The sequence below is a fragment of the Orbicella franksi genome, chromosome 14 (assembly GCF_964199315.1).
Source record: "Orbicella franksi chromosome 14, jaOrbFran1.1, whole genome shotgun sequence".
NCBI classification, from domain to species: domain Eukaryota; kingdom Metazoa; phylum Cnidaria; class Anthozoa; order Scleractinia; family Merulinidae; genus Orbicella; species Orbicella franksi.
The window spans coordinates 6,166,721-6,189,784 of NC_138158.1; the positions used below are offsets into that span (position 1 = coordinate 6,166,721).

Below are 23,064 nucleotides of genomic sequence, written 5' to 3' on the forward strand. Positions count from 1 at the left end.
CCAGAACCCAAGCGAGAGAAACCAAAAAGAGAAAAGTCCACAGCATTCCAACAATGATGTACACCTGTTGTTTGTTATGTGTCGCTGGCGGAGCTGGTGGTTTAACAAGCTGCCGAATGCGATAGACTTTCAGAAATTGCACTAAGGCAGCACCCGTGTATACCAGGTAAAATACCGGGGGTAACACACGGCACCCTAAATCCGAGGGCTTGCTGAGGTGGATAAAGTTGAAAGCAAACGACAGCAACGCCACAACCAGAAACAAGATGTTAAGAAATCCGCCTGTTTCTTCAATTATTGGCGTTTTGCGCTTTTGAATGACGATTGCCAAGACGACGATAGTGAACAGAACACAGAACGCAGTCAAAGCTGACAGAGCCACTCCCCACGGGTCACCCCACTCGATGAACTTGATCGGCACCTCCTCGCATTTCGTTTTGCTGGGATTAGAAATGAATCCCTCGGGACAAGCTATGCATTCGGTGCTTTCCGAATACTCACTAACGGTGTCCAGATCGCACGGGACACATTCCCAGAAGCACTGATTGGGAGTACTTCTGTAACTGCCCGCCTTACAGATCTCTCCGCAAGTTGTACGAGGCTTCGTCCCATTGTGCCATTGAACTACATCATCTTGCACCATTAATTTTTGCGCCTTCGCCTCGTTCCAAACGCCAATTTTAACAAGTTTGAATCCACCTTGCTCGGTTTCTTGAAGGTTAAATATATCGTACGTTGCCTCAACTTCGCCTTTCTTATAGTTTATTTGTCCAGTGAGCCCTTCAAATGAAACTTTCTTGAGGCTAGCTAATAGATCTTCGGAGCGTAACCCAGACAAGTTTGCAGAAGAGCAGTTGGGACCGTCATAGTCTCCTCTAACTATGGGTCCGTTAATGTCGCAATTTAATAACTCGCTCAAGCCAACGGCGGCAGAATACACTGCATCCCTCACGTACGCAGCTTCACCTCGGCTAAACCGCTCTTGGAACATCTCTTCTGTGACTCGTTCCTGGCCTGTACAGGGCTCGTGCAGCGTGCTCGTGAAATTCACCGCGGTGCAGTTGAACTCGTTCTGCCAGAATTCGTTCCACCACGATCCCCTGTGCATAAGAGGCGTCACTTCACTGACGTGTTTCTCAAAGTCTGGAAATTGAAAAGCGTGGAAACCGAAACCTATTGCACCTTGTATAATCGGCTTGAAACGAGGTTGCTGTATGAGAGATGAATCGGACCATCCATCGCTAGCAATCCAGGTTCTTCCGGTTAAATCCTGTTTGACGGCTTCCTTGAACACCAGAATCGCCTGAGGCACCAGACTGTATAATATTATAATCTGTACTTGTTTCATAAGTTTTACCCTAGCGATTAACCTCTCAATTTGAATTTCGGAATCGTGCACAGGAAAGAACTCCTTTAGCACAATGCATGTTCCGGTCTCGTTAGCCGCAGTGACGAAAGCTGCGACCCCACTGCGCCCGTACCAATCATCGACGCCAATAACAGCCACACAAGTCCATTGATAATGAGCAATGAACTCCGCCATTGCTCGTGACTGAAAGGTGTCACCAGGAACCGTACGAAAGAACGAAGTAAATTCCGCAGTCGCTAGTTCCGCACTCGTAGCTCCATAACTAATCTGTGGTACATCTTCTACTTGGAGGACATTTGCCACGTTGACCGAAACCCGAGAATCCATCCCTCCGATCACCGCTATAACGGGCTGTCGTTTCGGTTTCGTGACTCCGGCGAGACAGCTATTTGTCACAGCAAATCTTTGGTCAAACTTGAGTGTATTTTCATAGACAAAGTCCGATGCTATCGATACACCTTCTTGTTCGTTGCCACACGTATCTCTGATGTCGTACCCTAAAGTAACGTTCTGTAGAATTTTGCCTTCTTTAGCAATTTCATCAACAGCGTATATCATAGCCTCTGATAAAATTAACATGTTTGAACGAAGATCCGAGCAGGAGTCGTTGTTTCTGACCAGATGAAGTGGAAAGATTCCACCCAAGATTATATCGCCGTTCTTGAAGATTCTCGCATGTGAATAGTCTTTGATAGAAGATGCGATTCCTACCAATGTCCCTAAGAACAACACAGCACGGAAGCAACCTTGATATTTCATAATTGCTGCACGGAATAATAAAACGTGACGAATAATTAGCACGATTTCAAAACTTTTCGTCGTAGATCAATCTTGGCAATCGTTTTAAAACATCCGGTTGTCAGCGTTCTGTTTGTGAACGTGCCCTTTTTCTGCCGCGTAGAGTGACGCGTTTTCGTTAAATAAAGCTAGAAAGTGAAATTGACAAAATTACATCAAGCGTTGTCAACCTCCATAATGACATTTCGCGTCCAACGGTGCGCAAATAAAATGGTAATGATCTAACAAGTCTTCCGTATTGGTCTTTGTTTAGCTAACAGTGGTAACACACGTCACAGGTAACTACTGTTAATTAATGACTTTACGTAAGCCATGTGACAGTCAATTGGGTTTCAAAGTTACGTTTCCATTGGAAGATGAATATTTTTAATTCTAAAAATCCTTTAGAAATACATAATTAACGTTCATTAAAGGGCAATCTCGTGTCAAAACATGAGCTTTTCCCAACATCTCAGAAAGATTTAAATTTAAAAGGCTTTGTACATGTGTCACAACATCACATGCGGAAAGTCAGGCACAAATTTTAACAAGGTTTCACCAAACAAACACCTTTTCTCTCACGTTGATAAATATTCGCGTCCCTTCTTTCGCGAAAGCAACGTAAATTTAACCTAATCGACCACAAGCCAAGTGATTTTTACTAAAAGGACAAATTTGCGGAAACTCAGTCAGATTCGGCTTTTGGCTTTTCGCGAACGTTTTTTCCGTCTTTGATGGAAATCATTAGATCTCTCTCTTGCGATTAACATGCTGTTGCTTGAGAGATTGCAGTTTGGATCTAAGTCAGTTATTGATCCGTTCTTAATCGAAGCCTCTACATTTTTAAAGCACTCTACCTCATAGACCTCAGACGCAGGACTGAAGACAGCTACTTTCAATGACCACTGTCGTTAATATTAGGATTAACAAGATGTTTCTGTGAAACTCGATTATGACAGCTGCAGCCATATTTATAGCGTCCGCTTAAAAGTCCTTAAAATAAAGCCCACCAACTGTTTTGTAATCGTTTTAGGAGTAACTATGTTCAAATTGTCATAGAACCTAATTCTATCCATATTGTTCTTCAAGCTGCTACCCGATAATTTAACAAACACACTCTTTCTTAATACGATCGAATATTTTATAAGAATATCGAGGCTGAAATTTGCAAAATTTTAAGATTTTAAGAATGAACTCGAAGCTGAGATTTTGAAAAGAATATAATTTTGTGCCGGTTGAAAATTTGTAAATACAATACAACTATGTTTTTGACTAAACCGTACAAAACTTCTTCCCTTCTCAAAACGGCAAAACTAGCCAAAGAGCAACAAAAACAGCTCTAGCCGTATGTTCGATGCTAATCATTTCTGCAAGAAGTTGTGTGCGTCACACCAGGCTTTAATGCCTGCAGGCTGGCTCCAAAATTACTTTAACACCATCCAGACACCAAATACATTCGAAAACAGAAATGTCACACACTATAATCTAAGAATATTCACAAGAATACATCACGAGCCAGAGCTAACCGGAAGCTGAAAAATTCGCCAGGTCGGGTTGTTATGGGGTGATGTCATTTATCTGTTAGGTTGCTGTCATCGCAAGACTTTTGCGGTTCTATTGTGGTTAGCGATAATTGCTTTCAGTGAAAGTAATTGTGTTCAAAAGCAACCTGGTTATTTCCAGATATGATCTGGCCACATAACTGATATTTTATAATAAATTTTCATAACGCGGGAATATTGCGCGGTCAGATATGAAAAAAAAAGACTTCGACTTCGAATGAACCCGTCATCGGTCGTTGAAAACGGATACAAAACGAGATGTGCCTCTGAGTTAGAAGATATGGTGTCTCTCTGACGCATTTGTGCGAAATTGAGCCATTTTCCAATCGAATTTGCCTTGAGGAGTTAAAGAAGGCGCGTGGGTTTTCTTTTCACGGGAAGGGAAACAAAGGAGCTGCCCTGACTATACATTTGGATTGGTTTTCGCTTAAACCATAAAACAGCTGTTGAAAACCAAACGAAACCGCCAGCCACGATTGATTTATACATGAATTCATTCACCCAAGAACGACGGAGAGAACCAGAAAGTGTTTTCAGCTTGCGCTGCCCGTGACCAACCTCCCAGAGCATCGAATCAAGACAACAGCTTCAAAACTCAACAAGTCAAACGTACCAAGTTGTCTTCCGATAAATATTTTATTTATATCATAACTTACACCCATTGTCATGCTTTTAGATTGTATGGGGACTAGATAGCTACTAAAATGTTAAATCACTATTTTCATCCGTGGGTTAGACCCTAGACTGAAGTCCATGGTACACCAGTTTTCTGAAAGACGAATCCAGATATATAGTAAAATCACCATGTAGCCACATATTATAAATCCGCTCTGGTTTTCCCACGCAAACGTCTTCGCAGTATTTCTACGTTACCGAGTGCTACAGGATATTTTACAAAAACCACATAATTTTTCAGTAATGCGTGACACTATAGGAAACAAAAACAACAACAAAATCGTTATTTTTCCCTCGCTCGTTCATATCATACGAACATGTTACATATCCTTTTCTGGTTCATCCAAGCTGAAGTCTATGCAATACAGTTGCTGAGTACGTCGGGATATGTAAAAAAATCGTCATAGTTATTTTTCCGTCGTGCGTGACATTATAGGAACATGTTACATATCCTTTTCTGGTTCATCCAGGCTGAAGTCCATGCAATACAGTTGCTGAGCGCTTCGGGATATGTAACAAAATCGTGATATTGATTTTTCCGTCGTACGTGACATTATAGGAACATGTTACATATCCTTTTCTGGTTCACCCAGGCTGAAGTCCATGCAATACAGTTGCTGAGTACTTCGGGATATGTAACAAAATCGTCATAGTTATTTTTCCGTCGTGCGTGACATTATAGGAACATGTTACATATCCTTTTCTGGTTCACCCAGGCTGAAGTTTATGCAATACAGTTGCTGAGCGCTTCGGGATATGTAACAAAATATATCGTCATAGTTATTTTTCCGTCATGCGTGACATTATAGGAAAATGTTACATACCCGTTTCTGGTTCACCCAGGCTGAAGTCCATGCAATACCATTGCTGAGTGCTTCGGGATATGTAACAAAATCGTCATAGTGATTTTTCCGTCGTGCATGACATTATAGGAACATGTTACATATCCTTTCTGGTTCATCCAGGCTGAAGTCCATGCAATACCATTGCTGAGTGCTTCGGGATATGTAACAAAATCGCCATAGTTATTTTCCCGTTGTGCGTGACATTATAGGAACATGTTACATATCCTTTCTGGTTCATCCAGGCTGAAGTCCATGCAATACCGTTGCTGAGTACTTCGGGATATGTAACAAAATCGTTATAGTTATTTTTTCCGTCGTGCGTGACATTATAGGAACATGTTACATATCCTTTCTGGTTCATTCAGGCTGAAGTCCGTGCAATACAGTTGCTGAGCGCTTCGGGATATGTAACAAAATCGTCATAGTGATTTTACCGTCGTGCGTGACATTATAGGAACATGTTACATATCCTTTTCTGGTTCATCCAGGCTGAAGTCCATGCAATACAGTTGCTGAGTGCTTCGGGATATGTAACAAAATCGTGATAGTGATTTTTCCGTCGTGCTGTTTCCAGAATCGCTCGGCATTTCTCGTAAAGAATTACATCATGTACTCGAGATTTCTATCGCTCTTGAGAGCTTTGACATAATTTTTCAGATAATTTCCTGACTGCCCATAACATTAACTGATTTTCAAAGTGTCGGTGCACATGATCTTCGAATTCGAATACTAGAAAATTCAGATTATTTTTGGAATCGCTAAGCAACAAACATGTATACAGAGAATACCCTAAACAGGTTTCAATTAGGCTTTCCGCGGAAAATCTGAGAACATTTCTGACTCTCGGGCATTTCTGGGCTGCTGGGCATAGTCCCCTCGCTTAGTGAATAACAGTGATAACTGAGATTAGCGAAAACGTTTCATCTATACGTGCTCCGTAGCTTTACAAGAGTAAGAAATGTATCAAAAAGTCTAAGCTTTAAACTGGCGTTTGCGCCCCAACCTAGAAAACACATTGTTTCAACGTTATTTTTTCTTTTAATCCAAATGCTTCACGTCAGTCGCGCGATTTCCCGAATCGCCGACTATTAAAATGTTTTGTATCTTTCTGACACGATGGAATTGTCTTACAGTAAATATAATTTCACACTTTAGGATTATGACACATTCGTGCAAAACTTGACGCGTTTTGTGGAACATAAACGATCACCGACAGGGATATGATTACACTGGAATGTTGTAAGCCACTGGATATCCCGTGGAGATGTAGGACTAAAAGTTCTACATCTCCACGGGATCCCAGGTCTGTTTTTTGGTTGCTAAGAACGTCTGGCTCGTTATGTTTCAGCCTAAAATCGGCAGAAAAGTAAGAATATTTAGCCTCGGCCGAAAAAAACAATGTTCTTACAAAAAAAAATAGTGTAAGGCAAGATGTAGTCTTGAGCAAAATTGCTTGTGATTAGCAATAATTGTATTAGGACGGATTTGCGTTCAAGTACCGACTTGATATTCTCTACGATAACCCGTTCAACCACACAAAGTTCGAGGTCGGGTTATGTCATTACCAAGGTTTATTTTATTAGTATTGTTATAATCCTATAGCATTTTAATTTGCCTCTTCCGGGCAGAAAATTTAGTTTAATTTTAAGGCAAAGGGCACGGAAAACCTAGTACAGTGAAAGCTGTATCAAGCAGACACCCTTGGGACACACAGTAGTGTCCGCTTAATACAGGGTGTCCGCTCTTAACAGGCAATAATAGTTCATTATTAACCCTTTTAATTTGTAACACAATGTGACACAGTGTAAGATCAAAGACTGCTCATAACACAATGTCCAGTTAGTCAATAATCTACTTAGCTTTAAAACGACATCGCTGAACAATGCGCTGAGCTTTTAGAAGTAGAAAGCCTTTGAGGTGTCCGCTTATTGCAGGTTTTGTGCAACAAAATAGCTTAATATTGGTGTCCGCGTCCGCTTAACAGAGGTTTGCGCTGAATTCAGATTTCTTTTACAGTAAATGTGGGAAGAACATTCAGGGACTCAAGTTGGTGTCCACTTATACACGAACATTGCACAGTGAAACCTGTATTAACCCTTTACCCCTAAGGCGAATGGCAGTTTTTCCCAAATCGGCAAATAGACACTCTGCCTGCGTACAATATGCCATTTGAAAGCCACTAATCAGCTTATTTAAGAATTGACATCAGCAGCTTTGAAGGAGGTAGACATTTTGAGAGAAATTGCTTTAAAATGGGCAAATGAACGACTTCAAAAATGTATCAATTTTCTACTATATTAGGTATACCCCTAAACTATAGCTTATTTAGCAGCTCTTAGTACATAGCTTGATATGAAACAAGTCTTGCACTCTATTTGCATCCCAAAAAAGGAACTATAAACTTCTGGGGGTGGTCAACCATGTCTCGGATGGGAGGGGGCAAAATTTATGACTTCAATGAGCAGATCTTCACAAGACAATTTTCATGGAAAACATTCATAGAAATCTATCAAATATTCACAAAGTTATGACCTTGTGTGCCAATTTGCACTCTTAGGGGGTAAAGGGTTAAGCGGACACATAGCCTACGTGTAGCCGTACCCACCCCCTGAGGGGGGGTGGGTACGGCTACACGTAAGCTAGCGGACACATAGAGGATATCCACCTCATACGGGGTCCACTTAATACAGGTTTAAGGTTTCACTGTAGAATGTTGGTGTAGAAAGCTTGTCAAACAGCTAGAAGGAATGTTTTCCGCATCACAAATGGAAGACAAGTTTCATAACACGTTGCATCTGATTAGTTTTAATTTTCCACTCGCACCTTTTTATCCCGTAGTGCATTTCGAGCTAGAAGCGTGACAAGATCTCTCCTAACCGGCGGTCTGGAAAGGCACTTCGTCTTCAACTTGTGTTTGTATAGCTACAAGCTGCATAACAAAACTCGTTGCGCTCACATCATCATTCGGTAGGTTCCAGTAACGATCAAATGTTACTAATAGACCACTGGGGCTAGTGACGTTTCAACCCTCTTTCATAATAAGACTGATAAGTGTAGAAACTTGTAGTCAGAATACACGCAGAATATCAAGGTCACCCATTTAAATGGTGGAAAGGGGAAATCTTCCCTCAAGGCCAGGACAAAAGTATCGATTGTCCACGAATGCTTTACTATTATATCAATTATCAAAGTAAGATTTGCAATTAATGTTCTGATCTGACCCAAGTGTCTTTGGCCTCACGCAATGCTGAGTTAGGAGAAGTGTTGTGTTACGGCTCAAACAACTTCTGAAGGAGACTTGATATAAAAGAGAGGCATTTAGACTGGAAAAAAGACAAACGGTTTTTCGAACTACTGTTACTTTCTTGAAATATTTTTAGCTTTAATTAAGAGAAAATTTTGATCGCCAACAAAATGTGATATGCTGACATCTTGTCTGCCAAAGCAGTCTTTGCTATGATTTTATCTTTGAAGCTAAAACGCTTCTAAGTTCTTAAATACATATATTTCTATTTACATCTCGACAATGCCATTTTAGGCTTCTAAGACTGAAAGTGCAACAGCTACAGTGGGATTAGAGATTCTAACTCTGATGCCAAAACATTACAACATTCAAAACCGCGGCAGAATTCAAGCTTTTGATAAACTTATTAAGTAACGAACTGTCTAAACTTCAAAGTGCTTTAGGAGAAGCTATGGAACTCAGATCAATAGTGAAGGCTTCATTTATGATCCTTACTGATCTGGGAATGTACAAACGTGCTGTTGCCGCCAATTTTTACCTAAATATTAGTTTCATACATGACGTATTTATGCTTCTTCTTGCTAACTTGCACAAAAATTCGAATTATTTCCTAAGTCAGTTCCAGTGATCAATTGATTTAAAAAAAAATTGTAAATTAATACTTCATTCACAGCTTAATATTTTTTCTCTGATAAGCAGCGTGTGAAATCCGTGCTAAACAACTTCTTGCTGCTTGAGCGTATAAATGTAGCGTTGTAACTGATTATTCACTGTTCTGCATTTAACATCTTGGCTTGGCAATGCGATGAAACTTGGTGGTCTTCTTAGTTGTCTTTGTATATGTTGAGACTTATCAGGGTCCTAACTATTACGTATCTGGACGTTTGCAGGCGACAAAACATGCTCTATTTGTATAGGAATGACAACAGTACCGTCGGAAGAGCCATCTAACGTTATAACCTGCTGCCCTTCCCCTGAGTTTACAAACTGTACTTCGTCCGCTCGCAACCTTGTCGTGGTCTGTCTTTGGATCAACTCTTCATCGATGTGTTTTCCATCTTGCCTTTGTATAGAAAAACTGTGCTGAAAGCCAGGAGCAACGGTTGCATTAGCAGACGAGACACTGTCAGATGTGGTGATTGGATGCCCTTTGTGATTGTCAAGAAACTGAATTGTTCCGGGCCCTTCCGATTGGAATCCTTCGTGTGTTATGATCTGGGTTGTCCACTGTTCAGTATTATTTTCCTTCACTGTTGGAGGAGGGATCACTTCTTGTACTTGTGAGGAAGATCTGTCCTGACTGTGATGAACATCGACAATTACCACTCCTCCAGGGGTTGAGCCATCCAGTGCTGTAGCTGCCTCTGTGTATGTGGAATAAGCCTGTACCTTGCCACTAGACCCATGGGTCAGTTTCGATGGTGGTTCTCCGTGTGTTCCAGTTTGCGTCATCCATTGTTGGGAATTCCGTTTCTCTGTCTCTAAACCAGGAGAATATTGTTGTATATTCACAGAAAAACTGTGCTGCTTCGAATCTGGAATGACAATCTTGCCAAGTGAAACACTCTCGTACCTCTCAGCGCCCTGTCCACTTTGGGAGAGACTGAAATCTACTCTATCAGCAGACCGACTTTCTCTTGCAGCTGGTTCTTCTAATCGGAGTACTTCTGTTCTTGTCGTGGTCGACTTGGGTTTCTGTTCCTTTCCAGAGGAAACAATTCTCAGTACTTCAAAAGAAACATTTTGGTGATGGTGACTATTATCGGGAGTGACTCGATTGCCATGTTGCAAAGAACTATCTATCGTGACAGCTGGCTGCACATCTCGTGTGTGAAGAAATTTCACTTTATCCCCTGAAAGCTTTCCTATCGAATTTCGCAATTCTGATCTTTCCTCTCCATATTTATTAGACTGGGTTATCCATACATCGACATTCCCCCTCGTGCCTTTACGAAGCGGTATACTTTCAGTTACATTATTTTCGCAAGCCAAAGAATTCTTCTCATTAAAATCGTGAACCACCAGTTTCCCAGGCACTCGTCCATTCCGAGTGTTCAAAGACTCTTCATGTGTAGCGACCGATTCAACACTATCTCTTGACAATTTCTTGCTTCCTACTGGTATTGTTGAATTCCGCTGTTCTTCGTATGACAAAGAATGAATATTCCAAAGGTCAGCGGTCCTTCGTCCCCCATTTAAGACAGGTTCTACATCCACTACCTCAGAATAAGGTTCATTATAATTACAGATGACAAGATTGCCTGGAGTAAAACCATCGAGCTTTTTAACCGGCTGTGTGTCTTGGCCTTGAAGAAATTGCACTTTGTCTGCTGACAGCCTGTTAGCCTGAAGTGGCGGTTCCGATCTAACTTCTTCCTGAGTAGCTACCTGTGTTATCCACTCTTCAGTTTTGCGTTTCTCCACTTTTGTTGGAGGTGGGGTCAGTTCTTTGACCTCTATGGTGGAACTGTGCTGATTAAAGTCCGGAATGACAAGTCTGCCAGGAGAGGAAGCATCGAGCTTTTTAACCGGCTGTGTGTCTTGGCTCTGAAGAAATTGCGCTTTGTCTGCTGACAGCCTGTTAGCCTGAAGTGGCGGTTGTGATCTGACTTCTTCCTGAGTAGCTACCTGTGTTATCCACTCTTCGGTTTTGCGTTTCTCCACTTTTGTTGGAGCTGGGGTCAGTTCTTTGACCTCTATGGTGGAACTGTGCTGATTAAAGTCCGGAATGACAAGTCTGCCAGGAGAGGAAGCATCGAGCTTTTTAACCGGCTCGGTGTCTTGGCTGTGAAGAAATTGCACTTTGTCTGCTGACAGCCTGTTAGCCTGAAGTGGCGGTTCCGATCTGACTTCTTCCTGAGTAGCTACCTGTGTTATCCACCCTTCGCTTTTGCGTTTCTCCACTTTTGTTGGAGCTGGGGTCAGTTCTTTGACCTCTATGGGGGAACTGTGCTGATTAAAGTCCGGAATGACAAGTCTGCCAGGAGAGGAAGCATCGAGCTTTTTAACCGGCTGTGTGTCTTGGCTCTGAAGAAATTGCGCTTTGTCTGCTGACAGCCTGTTAGCCTGAAGTGGCGGTTGTGATCTGACTTCTTCCTGAGTAGCTACCTGTGTTATCCACTCTTCAGTTTTGCGTTTCTCCACTTTTGTTGGAGCTGGGGTCAGTTCTTTGACCTCTATGGTGGAACTGTGCTGATTAAAGTCCGGAATGACAAGTCTGCCAGGAGAGGAAGCATCGAGCTTTTTAACCGGCTCGGTGTCTTGGCTGTGAAGAAATTGCACTTTGTCTGCTGACAGCCTGTTAGCCTGAAGTGGCGGTTCCGATCTGACTTCTTCCTGAGTAGCTACCTGTGTTATCCACCCTTCGCTTTTGCGTTTCTCTACTTTTGTTGGAGCTGGGGTCAGTTCTTTGACCTCTATGGTGGAACTGTGCTGATTAAAGTCCGGAATGACAAGTCTGCCAGGAGAGGAAGCATCGAGCTTTTTAACCGGCTGTGTGTCTTGGCTGTGAAGAAATTGCACTTTGTCTGCTGACAGCCTGTTAGCCTGAAGTGGCGGTTGTGATCTGACTTCTTCCTGAGTAGCTACCTGTGTTATCCACTCTTCAGTTTTGCGTTTCTCCACTTTTGTTGGAGCTGGGGTCAGTTCTTTGACCTCTATGGTGGAACTGTGCTGATTAAAGTCCGGAATGACAAGTCTGCCAGGAGAGGAAGCATCGAGCTTTTTAACCGGCTGTGTGTCTTGGCTGTGAAGAAATTGCACTTTGTCTGCTGACAGCCTGTTAGCCTGAAGTAGCAGTTCCGATCTGACTTCTTCCTGAGTAGCTACCTGTGTTATCCACTCTTCGGTTTTGCGTTTCTCCACTTTTGTTGGAGCTGGGGTCAGTTCCTTGACCTCTATGGTGGAACTGTGCGGATTAAAGTCCGGAATGACAAGTCTGCCAGGAGAGGAAGCATCGAGCTTTTTAACCGGCTGTGTGTCTTGGCTGTGAAGAAATTGCACTTTGTCTGCTGACAGCCTGTTAGCCTGAAGTAGCAGTTCCGATCTGACTTCTTCCTGAGTAGCTACCTGTGTTATCCACTCTTCGGTTTTGCGTTTCTCCACTTTTGTTGGAGCTGGGGTCAGTTCTTTGACCTCTATGGTGGAACTGTGCTGATTAAAGTCCGGAATGACAAGTCTGCCAGGAGAGGAAGCATCGAGCTTTTTAACCGGCTGTGTGTCTTGGCTGTGAAGAAATTGCACTTTGTCTGCTGACAGCCTGTTAGCCTGAAGTAGCAGTTCCGATCTGACTTCTTCCTGAGTAGCTACCTGTGTTATCCACTCTTCGGTTTTGCGTTTCTCCACTTTTGTTGGAGCTGGGGTCAGTTCTTTGACCTCTATGGTGGAACTGTGCTGATTAAAGTCCGGAATGACAAGTCTGCCAGGAGAGGAAGCATCGAGCTTTTTAACCGGCTCGGTGTCTTGGCTGTGAAGAAATTGCACTTTGTCTGCTGACAGCCTGTTAGCCTGAAGTGGCGGTTGTGATCTGACTTCTTCCTGAGTAGCTACCTGTGTTATCCACCCTTCGCTTTTGCGTTTCTCTACTTTTGTTGGAGCTGGGGTCAGTTCTTTGACCTCTATGGTGGAACTGTGCTGATTAAAGTCCGGAATGACAAGTCTGCCAGGAGAGGAAGCATCGAGCTTTTTAACCGGCTGTGTGTCTTGGCTGTGAAGAAATTGCACTTTGTCTGCTGACAGCCTGTTAGCCTGAAGTGGCGGTTGTGATCTGACTTCTTCCTGAGTAGCTACCTGTGTTATCCACTCTTCAGTTTTGCGTTTCTCCACTTTTGTTGGAGCTGGGGTCAGTTCTTTGACCTCTATGGTGGAACTGTGCTGATTAAAGTCCGGAATGACAAGTCTGCCAGGACAGGAAGCATCGAGCTTTTTAACCGGCTGTGTGTCTTGGCTGTGAAGAAATTGCACTTTGTCTGCTGACAGCCTGTTAGCCTGAAGTAGCAGTTCCGATCTGACTTCTTCCTGAGTAGCTACCTGTGTTATCCACTCTTCGGTTTTGCGTTTCTCCACTTTTGTTGGAGCTGGGGTCAGTTCTTTGACCTCTATGGTGGAACTGTGCTGATTAAAGTCCGGAATGACAAGTCTGCCAGGAGAGGAAGCATCGAGCTTTTTAACCGGCTGTGTGTCTTGGCTGTGAAGAAATTGCACTTTGTCTGCTGACAGCCTGTTAGCCTGAAGTGGCGGTTGTGATCTGACTTCTTCCTGAGTAGCTACCTGTGTTATCCACTCTTCAGTTTTGCGTTTCTCCACTTTCGTTGGAGCTGGGGTCAGTTCTTTGACCTCTATGGTGGAACTGTGCTGATTAAAGTCCGGAATGACAAGTCTGCCAGGAGAGGAAGCATCGAGCTTTTTAACCGGCTGTGTGTCTTGGCTGTGAAGAAATTGCACTTTGTCTGCTGACAGCCTGTTAGCCTGAAGTGGCGGTTCTGATCTGACTTCTTCCTGAGTCGCTACCTGTGTTATCCACTCTTCAGTTTTGCGTTTCTCCACTTTTGTTGGAGCTGGGGTCAGTTCTTTGACCTCTATGGGGGAACTGTGCTGATTAAAGTCCGGAATGACAAGTCTGCCAGGAGAGGAAGCATCGAGCTTTTTAACCGGCTGTGTGTCTTGGCTGTTAAGAAATTGCACTTTGTCTGCTGACAGCCTGTTAGCCTGAAGTGGCGGTTGTGATCTGACTTCTTCCTGAGTAGCTACCTGTGTTATCCACTCTTCAGTTTTGCGTTTCTCCACTTTTGTTGGAGCTGGGGTCAGTTCTTTGACCTCTATGGTGGAACTGTGCTGATTAAAGTCCGGAATGACAAGTCTGCCAGGAGAGGAAGAATCGAGCTTTTTAACCGGCTGTGTGTCTTGGCTGTGAAGAAATTGCACTTTGTCTGCTGACAGCCTGTTAGCCTGAAGTGGCGGTTGTGATCTGACTTCTTCCTGAGTAGCTACCTGTGTTATCCACTCTTCAGTTTTGCGTTTCTCCACTTTTGTTGGAGCTGGGGTCAGTTCTTTGACCTCTATGGTGGAACTGTGCTGATTAAAGTCCGGAATGACAAGTCTGCCAGGAGAGGAAGCATCGAGCTTTTTAACCGGCTGTGTGTCTTGGCTGTGAAGAAATTGCACTTTGTCTGCTGACAGCCTGTTAGCCTGAAGTGGCGGTTGTGATCTGACTTCTTCCTGAGTAGCTACCTGTGTTATCCACTCTTCAGTTTTGCGTTTCTCCACTTTTGTTGGAGCTGGGGTCAGTTCTTTGACCTCTATGGTGGAACTGTGCTGATTAAAGTCCGGAATGACAAGTCTGCCAGGAGAGGAAGCATCGAGCTTTTTAACCGGCTGTGTGTCTTGGCTGTGAAGAAATTGCACTTTGTCTGCTGACAGCCTGTTAGCCTGAAGTGGCGGTTGTGATCTGACTTCTTCCTGAGTAGCTACCTGTGTTATCCACTCTTCAGTTTTGCGTTTCTCCACTTTTGTTGGAGCTGGGGTCAGTTCTTTGACCTCTATGGTGGAACTGTGCTGATTAAAGTCCGGAATGACAAGTCTGCCAGGAGAGGAAGCATCGAGCTTTTTAACCGGCTGTGTGTCTTGGCTGTGAAGAAATTGCACTTTGTCTGCTGACAGCCTGTTAGCCTGAAGTGGCGGTTCCGATCTGACTTCTTCCTGAGTAGCTACCTGTGTTATCCACTCTTCAGTTTTGCGTTTCTCCACTTTTGTTGGAGCTGGGGTCAGTTCTTTGACCTCTATGGGGGAACTGTGCTGATTAAAGTCCGGAATGACAAGTCTGCCAGGAGAGGAAGCATCGAGCTTTTTAACCGGCTGTGTGTCTTGGCTGTTAAGAAATTGCACTTTGTCTGCTGACAGCCTGTTAGCCTGAAGTGGCGGTTCTGATCTGACTTCTTCCTGAGTCGCTACCTGTGTTATCCACTCTTCAGTTTTGCGTTTCTCCACTTTTGTTGGAGCTGGGGTCAGTTCTTTGACCTCTATGGTGGAACTGTGCTGATTAAAGTCCGGAATGACAAGTCTGCCAGGAGAGGAAGCATCGAGCTTTTTAACCGGCTGTGTGTCTTGGCTGTGAAGAAATTGCACTTTGTCTGCTGACAGCCTGTTAGCCTGAAGTGGCGGTTCCGATCTGACTTCTTCCTGAGTAGCTACCTGTGTTATCCACTCTTCAGTTTTGCGTTTCTCCACTTTTGTTGGAGCTGGGGTCAGTTCTTTGACCTCTATGGGGGAACTGTGCTGATTAAAGTCCGGAATGACAAGTCTGCCAGGAGAGGAAGCATCGAGCTTTTTAACCGGCTGTGTGTCTTGGCTGTGAAGAAATTGCACTTTGTCTGCTGACAGCCTGTTAGCCTGAAGTGGCGGTTGTGATCTGACTTCTTCCTGAGTAGCTACCTGTGTTATCCACTCTTCAGTTTTGCGTTTCTCCACTTTTGTTGGAGCTGGGGTCAGTTCTTTGACCTCTATGGTGGAACTGTGCTGATTAAAGTCCGGAATGACAAGTCTGCCAGGAGAGGAAGCATCGAGCTTTTTAACCGGTAGTGTGTCTTGGCTGTGAAGAAATTGCACTTTGTCTGCTGACAGCCTGTTAGCCTGAAGTGGCGGTTCTGATCTGACTTCTTCCTGAGTCGCTACCTGTGTTATCCACTCTTCAGTTTTGCGTTTCTCCACTTTTGTTGGAGCTGGGGTCAGTTCTTTGACCTCTATGGTGAAACTGTGCTGATTAAAGTCCGGAATGACAAGTCTGCCAGGAGAGGAAGCATCGAGCTTTTTAACCGGCTGTGTGTCTTGGCTGTGAAGAAATTGCACTTTGTCTGCTGACAGCCTGTTAGCCTGAAGTGGCGGTTGTGATCTGACTTCTTCCTGAGTAGCTACCTGTGTTATCCACTCTTCAGTTTTGCGTTTCTCCACTTTTGTTGGAGCTGGGGTCAGTTCTTTGACCTCTATGGTGGAACTGTGCTGATTAAAGTCCGGAATGACAAGTCTGCCAGGAGAGGAAGCATCGAGCTTTTTAACCGGCTGTGTGTCTTGGCTGTGAAGAAATTGCACTTTGTCTGCTGACAGCCTGTTAGCCTGAAGTGGCGGTTGTGATCTGACTTCTTCCTGAGTAGCTACCTGTGTTATCCACTCTTCAGTTTTGCGTTTCTCCACTTTTGTTGGAGCTGGGGTCAGTTCTTTGACCTCTATGGTGGAACTGTGCTGATTAAAGTCCGGAATGACAAGTCTGCCAGGAGAGGAAGCATCGAGCTTTTTAACCGGCTGTGTGTCTTGGCTGTGAAGAAATTGCACTTTGTCTGCTGACAGCCTGTTAGCCTGAAGTGGCGGTTGTGATCTGACTTCTTCCTGAGTAGCTACCTGTGTTATCCACTCTTCAGTTTTGCGTTTCTCCACTTTTGTTGGAGCTGGGGTCAGTTCTTTGACCTCTATGGTGGAACTGTGCTGATTAAAGTCCGGAATGACAAGTCTGCCAGGAGAGGAAGCATCGAGCTTTTTGACCGGCTGTGTGTCTTGGCTGTGAAGAAATTGCACTTTGTCTGCTGACAGCCTGTTAGCCTGAAGTGGCGGTTGTGATCTGACTTCTTCCTGAGTAGCTACCTGTGTTATCCACTCTTCAGTTTTGCGTTTCTCCACTTTTGTTGGAGCTGGGGTCAGTTCTTTGACCTCTATGGTGGAACTGTGCTGATTAAAGTCCGGAATGACAAGTCTGCCAGGAGAGGAAGCATCGAGCTTTTTAACCGGCTGTGTGTCTTGGCTGTGAAGAAATTGCACTTTGTCTGCTGACAGCCTGTTAGCCTGAAGTGGCGGTTCTGATCTGACTTCTTCCTGAGTAGCTACCTGTGTTATCCACTCTTCAGTTTTGCGTTTCTCCACTTTCGTTGGAGCTGGGGTCAGTTCTTTGACCTCTATGGTGGAACTGTGCTGATTAAAGTCCGGAATGACAAGTCTGCCAGGAGAGGAAACATCGAGCTTTTTAACCGGCTGTGTGTCTTGGCTGTGAAGAAATTGCACTTTGTCTGCTGACAGCCTGTTAGCCTGAAGTGGCGGTTGTGATCTGACTTTTTCCTGAGTAGCTACCTGTGTTATCCACTCTTCAGTTTTGCGTTTCTCCACTTTTGTTGGAGCTGGGGTCAGTTCTTTGACCTCTATGGTGGAACTGTGCTGATTAAAGTCCGGAATGACAAGTCTGCCAGGAGAGGAAGCATCGAGCTTTTTAACCGGCTGTGTGTCTTGGCTGTGAAGAAATTGCACTTTGTCTGCTGACAGCCTGTTAGCCTGAAGTGGCGGTTGTGATCTGACTTCTTCCTGAGTAGCTACCTGTGTTATCCACTCCTCCGTTTTGCGTTTCTCCACTTTTGTTGGAGCTGGGGTCAGTTCTTTGACCTCTATGGTGGAACTGTGCTGATTAAAGTCCGGAATGACAAGTCTGCCAGGAGAGGAAACATCGAGCTTTTTAACCGGCTGTGTGTCTTGCCTGTGAAGAAATTGCACTTTGTCTGCTGACAGCCTGTTAGCCTGAAGTGGCGGTTCTGATCTGACTTCTTCCTGAGTAGCTACCTGTGTTATCCACTCTTCAGTTTTGCGTTTCTCCACTTTTGTTGGAGCTGGGGTTAGTTCTTTGACCTCTATGGTGGAACTGTGCTGATTAAAGTCCGGAATGACAAGTCTGCCAGGAGAGGAAGCATCGAGCTTTTTAACCGGCTCGGTGTCTTGGCTGTGAAGAAATTGCACTTTGTCTGCTGACAGCCTGTTAGCCTGAAGTGGCGGTTCTGATCTGACTTCTTCCTCAGTAGCTACCTGTGTTATCCACTCTTCAGTTTTGCGTTTCTCCACTTTTGTTGGAGCTGGGGTCAGTTCTTTGACCTCTATGGTGGAACTGTGCTGATTAAAGTCCGGAATGACAAGTCTGCCAGGAGAGGAAGAATCGAGCTTTTTAACCGGCTGTGTGTCTTGGCTGTGAAGAAATTGCACTTTGTCTGCTGACAGCCTGTTAGCCTGAAGTGGCGGTTGTGATCTGACTTCTTCCTGAGTAGCTACCTGTGTGATCCACTCTTCAGTTTTGCGTTTCTCCACTTTTGTTGGAGGTGGGGTCAGTTCTTTGACCTCTATGGTGGAACTGTGCTGATTAAAGTCCGGAATGACAAGTCTGCCAGGGGACGATACATCGATTCTGTTCAGTGGCTTTGCATCTTCGTGATGAGGAAGCTCATAGGTAGAGGTATGTTTTAGCCATTTGGGAGTGGTACCTTGTGAATTTTTCTGACGTTGTCTTTGAGATTTAGTTATTCGCAGGTCTTGGTTTTGTGTGTTTTTTATTGGAAGAAATTGTATTTCTCCTTGTGAGGTGTGGTCGTTTTCTTTGTTGTTGGAATTTATTTGGTGTTCTTCTGTCGACCAAGTGTAGGTTTCCTTTTCCTGACTGCTTTGCCCGTCTTGTTTTATTTCTTTAACTAGGGAGGTTGTTTTTGCTAATGTTTGGGTTTTTGTAAGTACAGAGTGGCTGTCTTCGTTTCCATCTATTTGTTGGTAATCCGTATACGTAGTTGTTTTTTGCGGATGAGACCTTTCTTTCTTAGTTTGTTTTCGAGATTGATATTTGGTAACATTTTCCAGTATTGCGACGCCATCTTTAACTCGGTATGTGTAACAGGATTTGATTGATGTCCTTGGGTTTGAAGTTTTTGACGAGTTTGTAGATTGGGAATTCGTCTCGTTTGCCTGCTGGTTCGTCGGGATTATGTGTTGTTGGTTTGTCTTCGTTGGTATGTACGTTGGAGATTCTATTTGAATTTTTGAAGAGGTTTGTTCGTTAGGCTCTCTGGGGTGGCTACGAAGTTCTGTCTCAAATATTTGCTTTATGTTTGTGTCATCATTTTGAACTTGTTTGCCGTGTTTCTCAATGTTAAGTGAAGTTGTAACAACAGGGGCTGTTTGGATGGTGAACTCTTGCGGCTCACCTGTGTCTGTTACATACGTGTGAATGACTTTTCTGGAGGTTTCTGTTTTTACAAACGTCTTGGAAGCCATAGGTTCTTCATCGCTTTGAACGTTTAAGGCAATTTCGCTCCCTTGATTCGAGCCAACATCAAGTTCTATTGCCTTATTCGTATCCGAAGAGAGTGTTTCTGTTTTCAATAATTCATCTTCGTTGTTGTTGCTTATTACGTATGGATGCTCACTTGAATCGCTAGAATACAACACAACTCTTTTCGTGACTACTTGTGACATTCTGTTGCTGTCTGGAGTCTAACCAAGCGCCTTTATCGTCTTAGAAATCACAGCGGCGCCTGTGAATGACTTTGAAGCTTGTGCTGTATCACATAATCACAGTGTGCTAGGGGAAAGAGAAAGCAATTTCAATATGAGTATGTGTTTCTTGCGTGTACTTTTGAAGGAGGGGTTCGAGAGGACAATTCAGTGCTAATTGAAAACGTGAAAATTCGTTTTAAAAATCTGACTAATCTCGGTAGCCTTTCGCGTTATAAGTATGACTAATTAATACCACTGAGGGAACAATACTGAGGTGCTCGAGGTTCAAGCTGCAAAATATTGGCCATTTGCTTAAGAGGATCGTGGTTTACTCGTCGAACAGAAGACTGTTTCCGAGAGAACTTTTAGAGAATCAAGACAAAAAATTCATGAACAGAACCTAAGGGAAACTGAAGCTCTGCAGGTTATTGCAATTACATTGAGCAAGGATAAGTTGCTCTTTCTTAGCAAATAGTGATGAAATTATTTAGTCGTCGTTATTAAGACTGTGAGTTCTCAATGACAATGATCTTTTTTAAAATCATCAGGCTAAAACTTATGGCTTGGACGAAAACAGCGTTAAATTACTGAGGTGAAAGTCCTTACAGAATGCCTTGCTGTTGGAAACGTGAGTTAAAGTGTGTTCACTACATAGCCGAAGACTTTTAGCACTTGTCATGATATCTGGAGTCTGAGTTTAGTTGAATAAATGAATATCAAATCTTAGGCTTTCTACAGCAACTTACGCAAGTAAATTGCTATTAAGATTACCGTAAAGCGTCTTCTTCAACACTAAGGACCGTCGATGCGGCAGTCATGAAGTACGAGGAATTGTCCCGTGGATGGGAACGGCATTCCTTTTTAGGCTAATTATAGAGATGTTATTCTACTATCAGTTGCTCAGCACACTAACGCAGCACTTGTTGTCAAGGTTGTTATTATAATTGCCTGTCATTCCTTCAGACGTCCTATTGTTTTCTGTACTTTGATCGAATCGGATCTGTAGGAGGTAATCTTGGTCTCGACTTGCAAAGAACGAACGAGATTGTTTAAAGATCATCAGTATATTTTCAATAACTTTTCTAGATGTTTTCATACAGTTACCTGAGGTCAGGTTGAGTTTTAAAAGTCGATAAGTTATCGAAGCATGCACAAACATAATTTGCATAGAAAACGTAAAGAGTTTAAAACTTACATCGGTGTGGTTTCCGACAAGACAAAATGATGTGCTTTCCATCAGCCTTTTAATTGTATTTATACAAGTATTTAATATCATTGTTAAGAGGTAAAATTTATTTAAATAACCGTTCTTGGAAAGGTCTCAAGATGGGGTTCTGTACTGGAAAGTTCCAGCAACAAACCAAAAGAGGTTCTAAGATTGGACAAAGGTAAATATTGTTGCATGGAGCCATTAGCTTAGCAAATTAGGGCTGCCTTTTTCTATGGCTATCGCATAAATATCACTGAGTCATATGCTAGACATTTTGTAATTGAGTTAACCACGCGTGAAAAGGCAAAGGTCTTTTGAATAAAAACTAGAAAACGTAGATTGCGTGCATAACCTCTACGTGTGTCTTTTTTCGTAGAGCACTGATGGTATTTGAAACGTGATAAGTACTTTTTCAGAGCATTGTTAGAAGTGCTGTGGTTGTCGCGATGCCATGGATATTCCGTCATGCAAAATCTTTAGGATTGTCTCCGTTGACCTGTTTTTACTCGAAGTAACGAAAATTGGTATTTTTGTGCAGCCAAGACTTTGCTTACGGTGGTGTCAACCTACGGTGGGTCGCCATTAAGATTGGGCTGCACGTACCGCTTTCCTCCAAGCCATTTAATACTGACAAGTGTAAAGTTACTAACATACAATGTGACGTCGATTGTGATTCAATACAACTGCAAAAAATTACCTTAGTTCCTCTGGGAAGACTTGAAAATGATAACACTTGTAGACTGTATCGGCAGATGGTGAGAATGAAGTAAGAGACGTGTGCAGATCCGAAAGGCTTGTAACTCCTTCACTGGCCAAGTCAGGCACAAAACTTGAGCACCACTATTCCAAACGATTTATACAGGAGGGTGAAATGTTAAAAAGATTATTCGAGTGTGACGGTGATAAATATTTTTGACTTAACTAGAAGTTTCTGTATTCTACTTGAAATCAGCTGTGCCAAAACAATTCCAGCCTTGTTTTATAGTTCGATGTTCAATTTACAACACACAAACTGCACCAACAACTAATGGTGACCCTCAATTGAAGTTTAAACAAAAGTAAGTTCGGTATTCACTGATTGCGTTTATAATGTTTTGAATTACTTTCCGCGATCAAAGTTCCAATTCTCCTTGACCAATTTGAAGTGACTGTTAGCAAAACGGAATAATCGCTGCCTTTGTTTTAGATAATGACGAATTCTCTGGGGCATAACATTTTGCTAGTTTCCCACGCTTTGTTTGGCGGTGCTAAGTTTTACAGATATTTAAATTCTTAAATTTCCTTAGTGATGACAACCGAATACATTTGATACACGATATGTTCTTGGCAACAGTAAGGACACATGTGACTATATTAATGGCTCTTCTGGTTGTATAAATGAGCAATTATGTGCCGAGCAACTTGCTGTTTGGGTGAAATTAGTCTGGGCAAATATTGTGCGAGTAAATAGGTTCACATCATATCTATATTTTAGACCATTAATTAATATTGTAACATCTCATAGGAAAAAAGGGAAATACTTGGGTTGGCCCATTGCTAAGCCATCTATTTAGGATATTCTTTTAATAGAATACAAGTTGTGTCGTAAAAGAGATGGAAAAATGAATCGAATTAAGGAATCGTGATATTTGTCGTCTGCAACATCCCCGACAACGTCCTCCATCCATTTTTCATAGACGGATGTTATCATTGGTATATATTGGCCATTGCAAGCGTTAATAGTTTACAAGAGAGCAAGAAACATGGTTAAACTGATCTTAAAGTCTTCGATTGCATCCCCAAATCAACATATCAGATGTGTTCCATTCTGCTGAACAAAAGAACCACTGAACGTTACTAAATGCAGTCATCCAACGGCTCCCTATATCTGCAGTACTTGTTATGATATTAATTATCATGCACGTATGATGCTGATATCACCATAAATGTGCAAATGTTTTTTGTTATTTACCAGTGATGCGCAGCCTGACTGAAGCGCGAGCACAAGTTATTTCATGCGTACTTATCGAAAAATATCAGTAAACATTTTAAGAACTTTTTAATTCCAGTAATATCTTATTTTGACGAGGATATAATTAACCTTACCGACCACCAGCGGGTTT

The 23,064-nt window shown here is 42.9% G+C and overlaps 2 protein-coding genes across 2 annotated transcripts in view; both read right to left on the reverse strand.

Annotated features, from left to right (window-relative positions):
• Positions 1-2,396, reverse strand: part of LOC145468096 (extracellular calcium-sensing receptor-like) — a 3,215-nt gene extending 819 nt beyond the window's left edge. The window contains exon 1 of the mRNA XM_081451777.1: positions 1-2,396. This exon is cut by the window's left edge and continues 819 nt beyond it. Within this exon, the coding sequence (XP_081307903.1) occupies positions 1-2,128 (2,128 nt within the window). The 5' untranslated portion in view covers positions 2,129-2,396.
• Positions 2,397-6,627: 4,231 nt separating this feature from the next.
• LOC145468734 (uncharacterized) lies at positions 6,628-22,818 on the reverse strand. Its single transcript, XM_081452437.1, has 2 exons — positions 21,660-22,818; positions 6,628-19,837 (listed from the first exon to the last, which is right to left on the reverse strand). Exon 2 carries the CDS (start codon positions 19,729-19,731, stop codon positions 9,334-9,336), a length of 10,398 nt encoding a protein of 3,465 aa, XP_081308563.1. The 5' UTR covers positions 19,732-19,837; positions 21,660-22,818; the 3' UTR covers positions 6,628-9,333.
• Between the last annotated feature and the right edge of the window lie 246 nt (positions 22,819-23,064).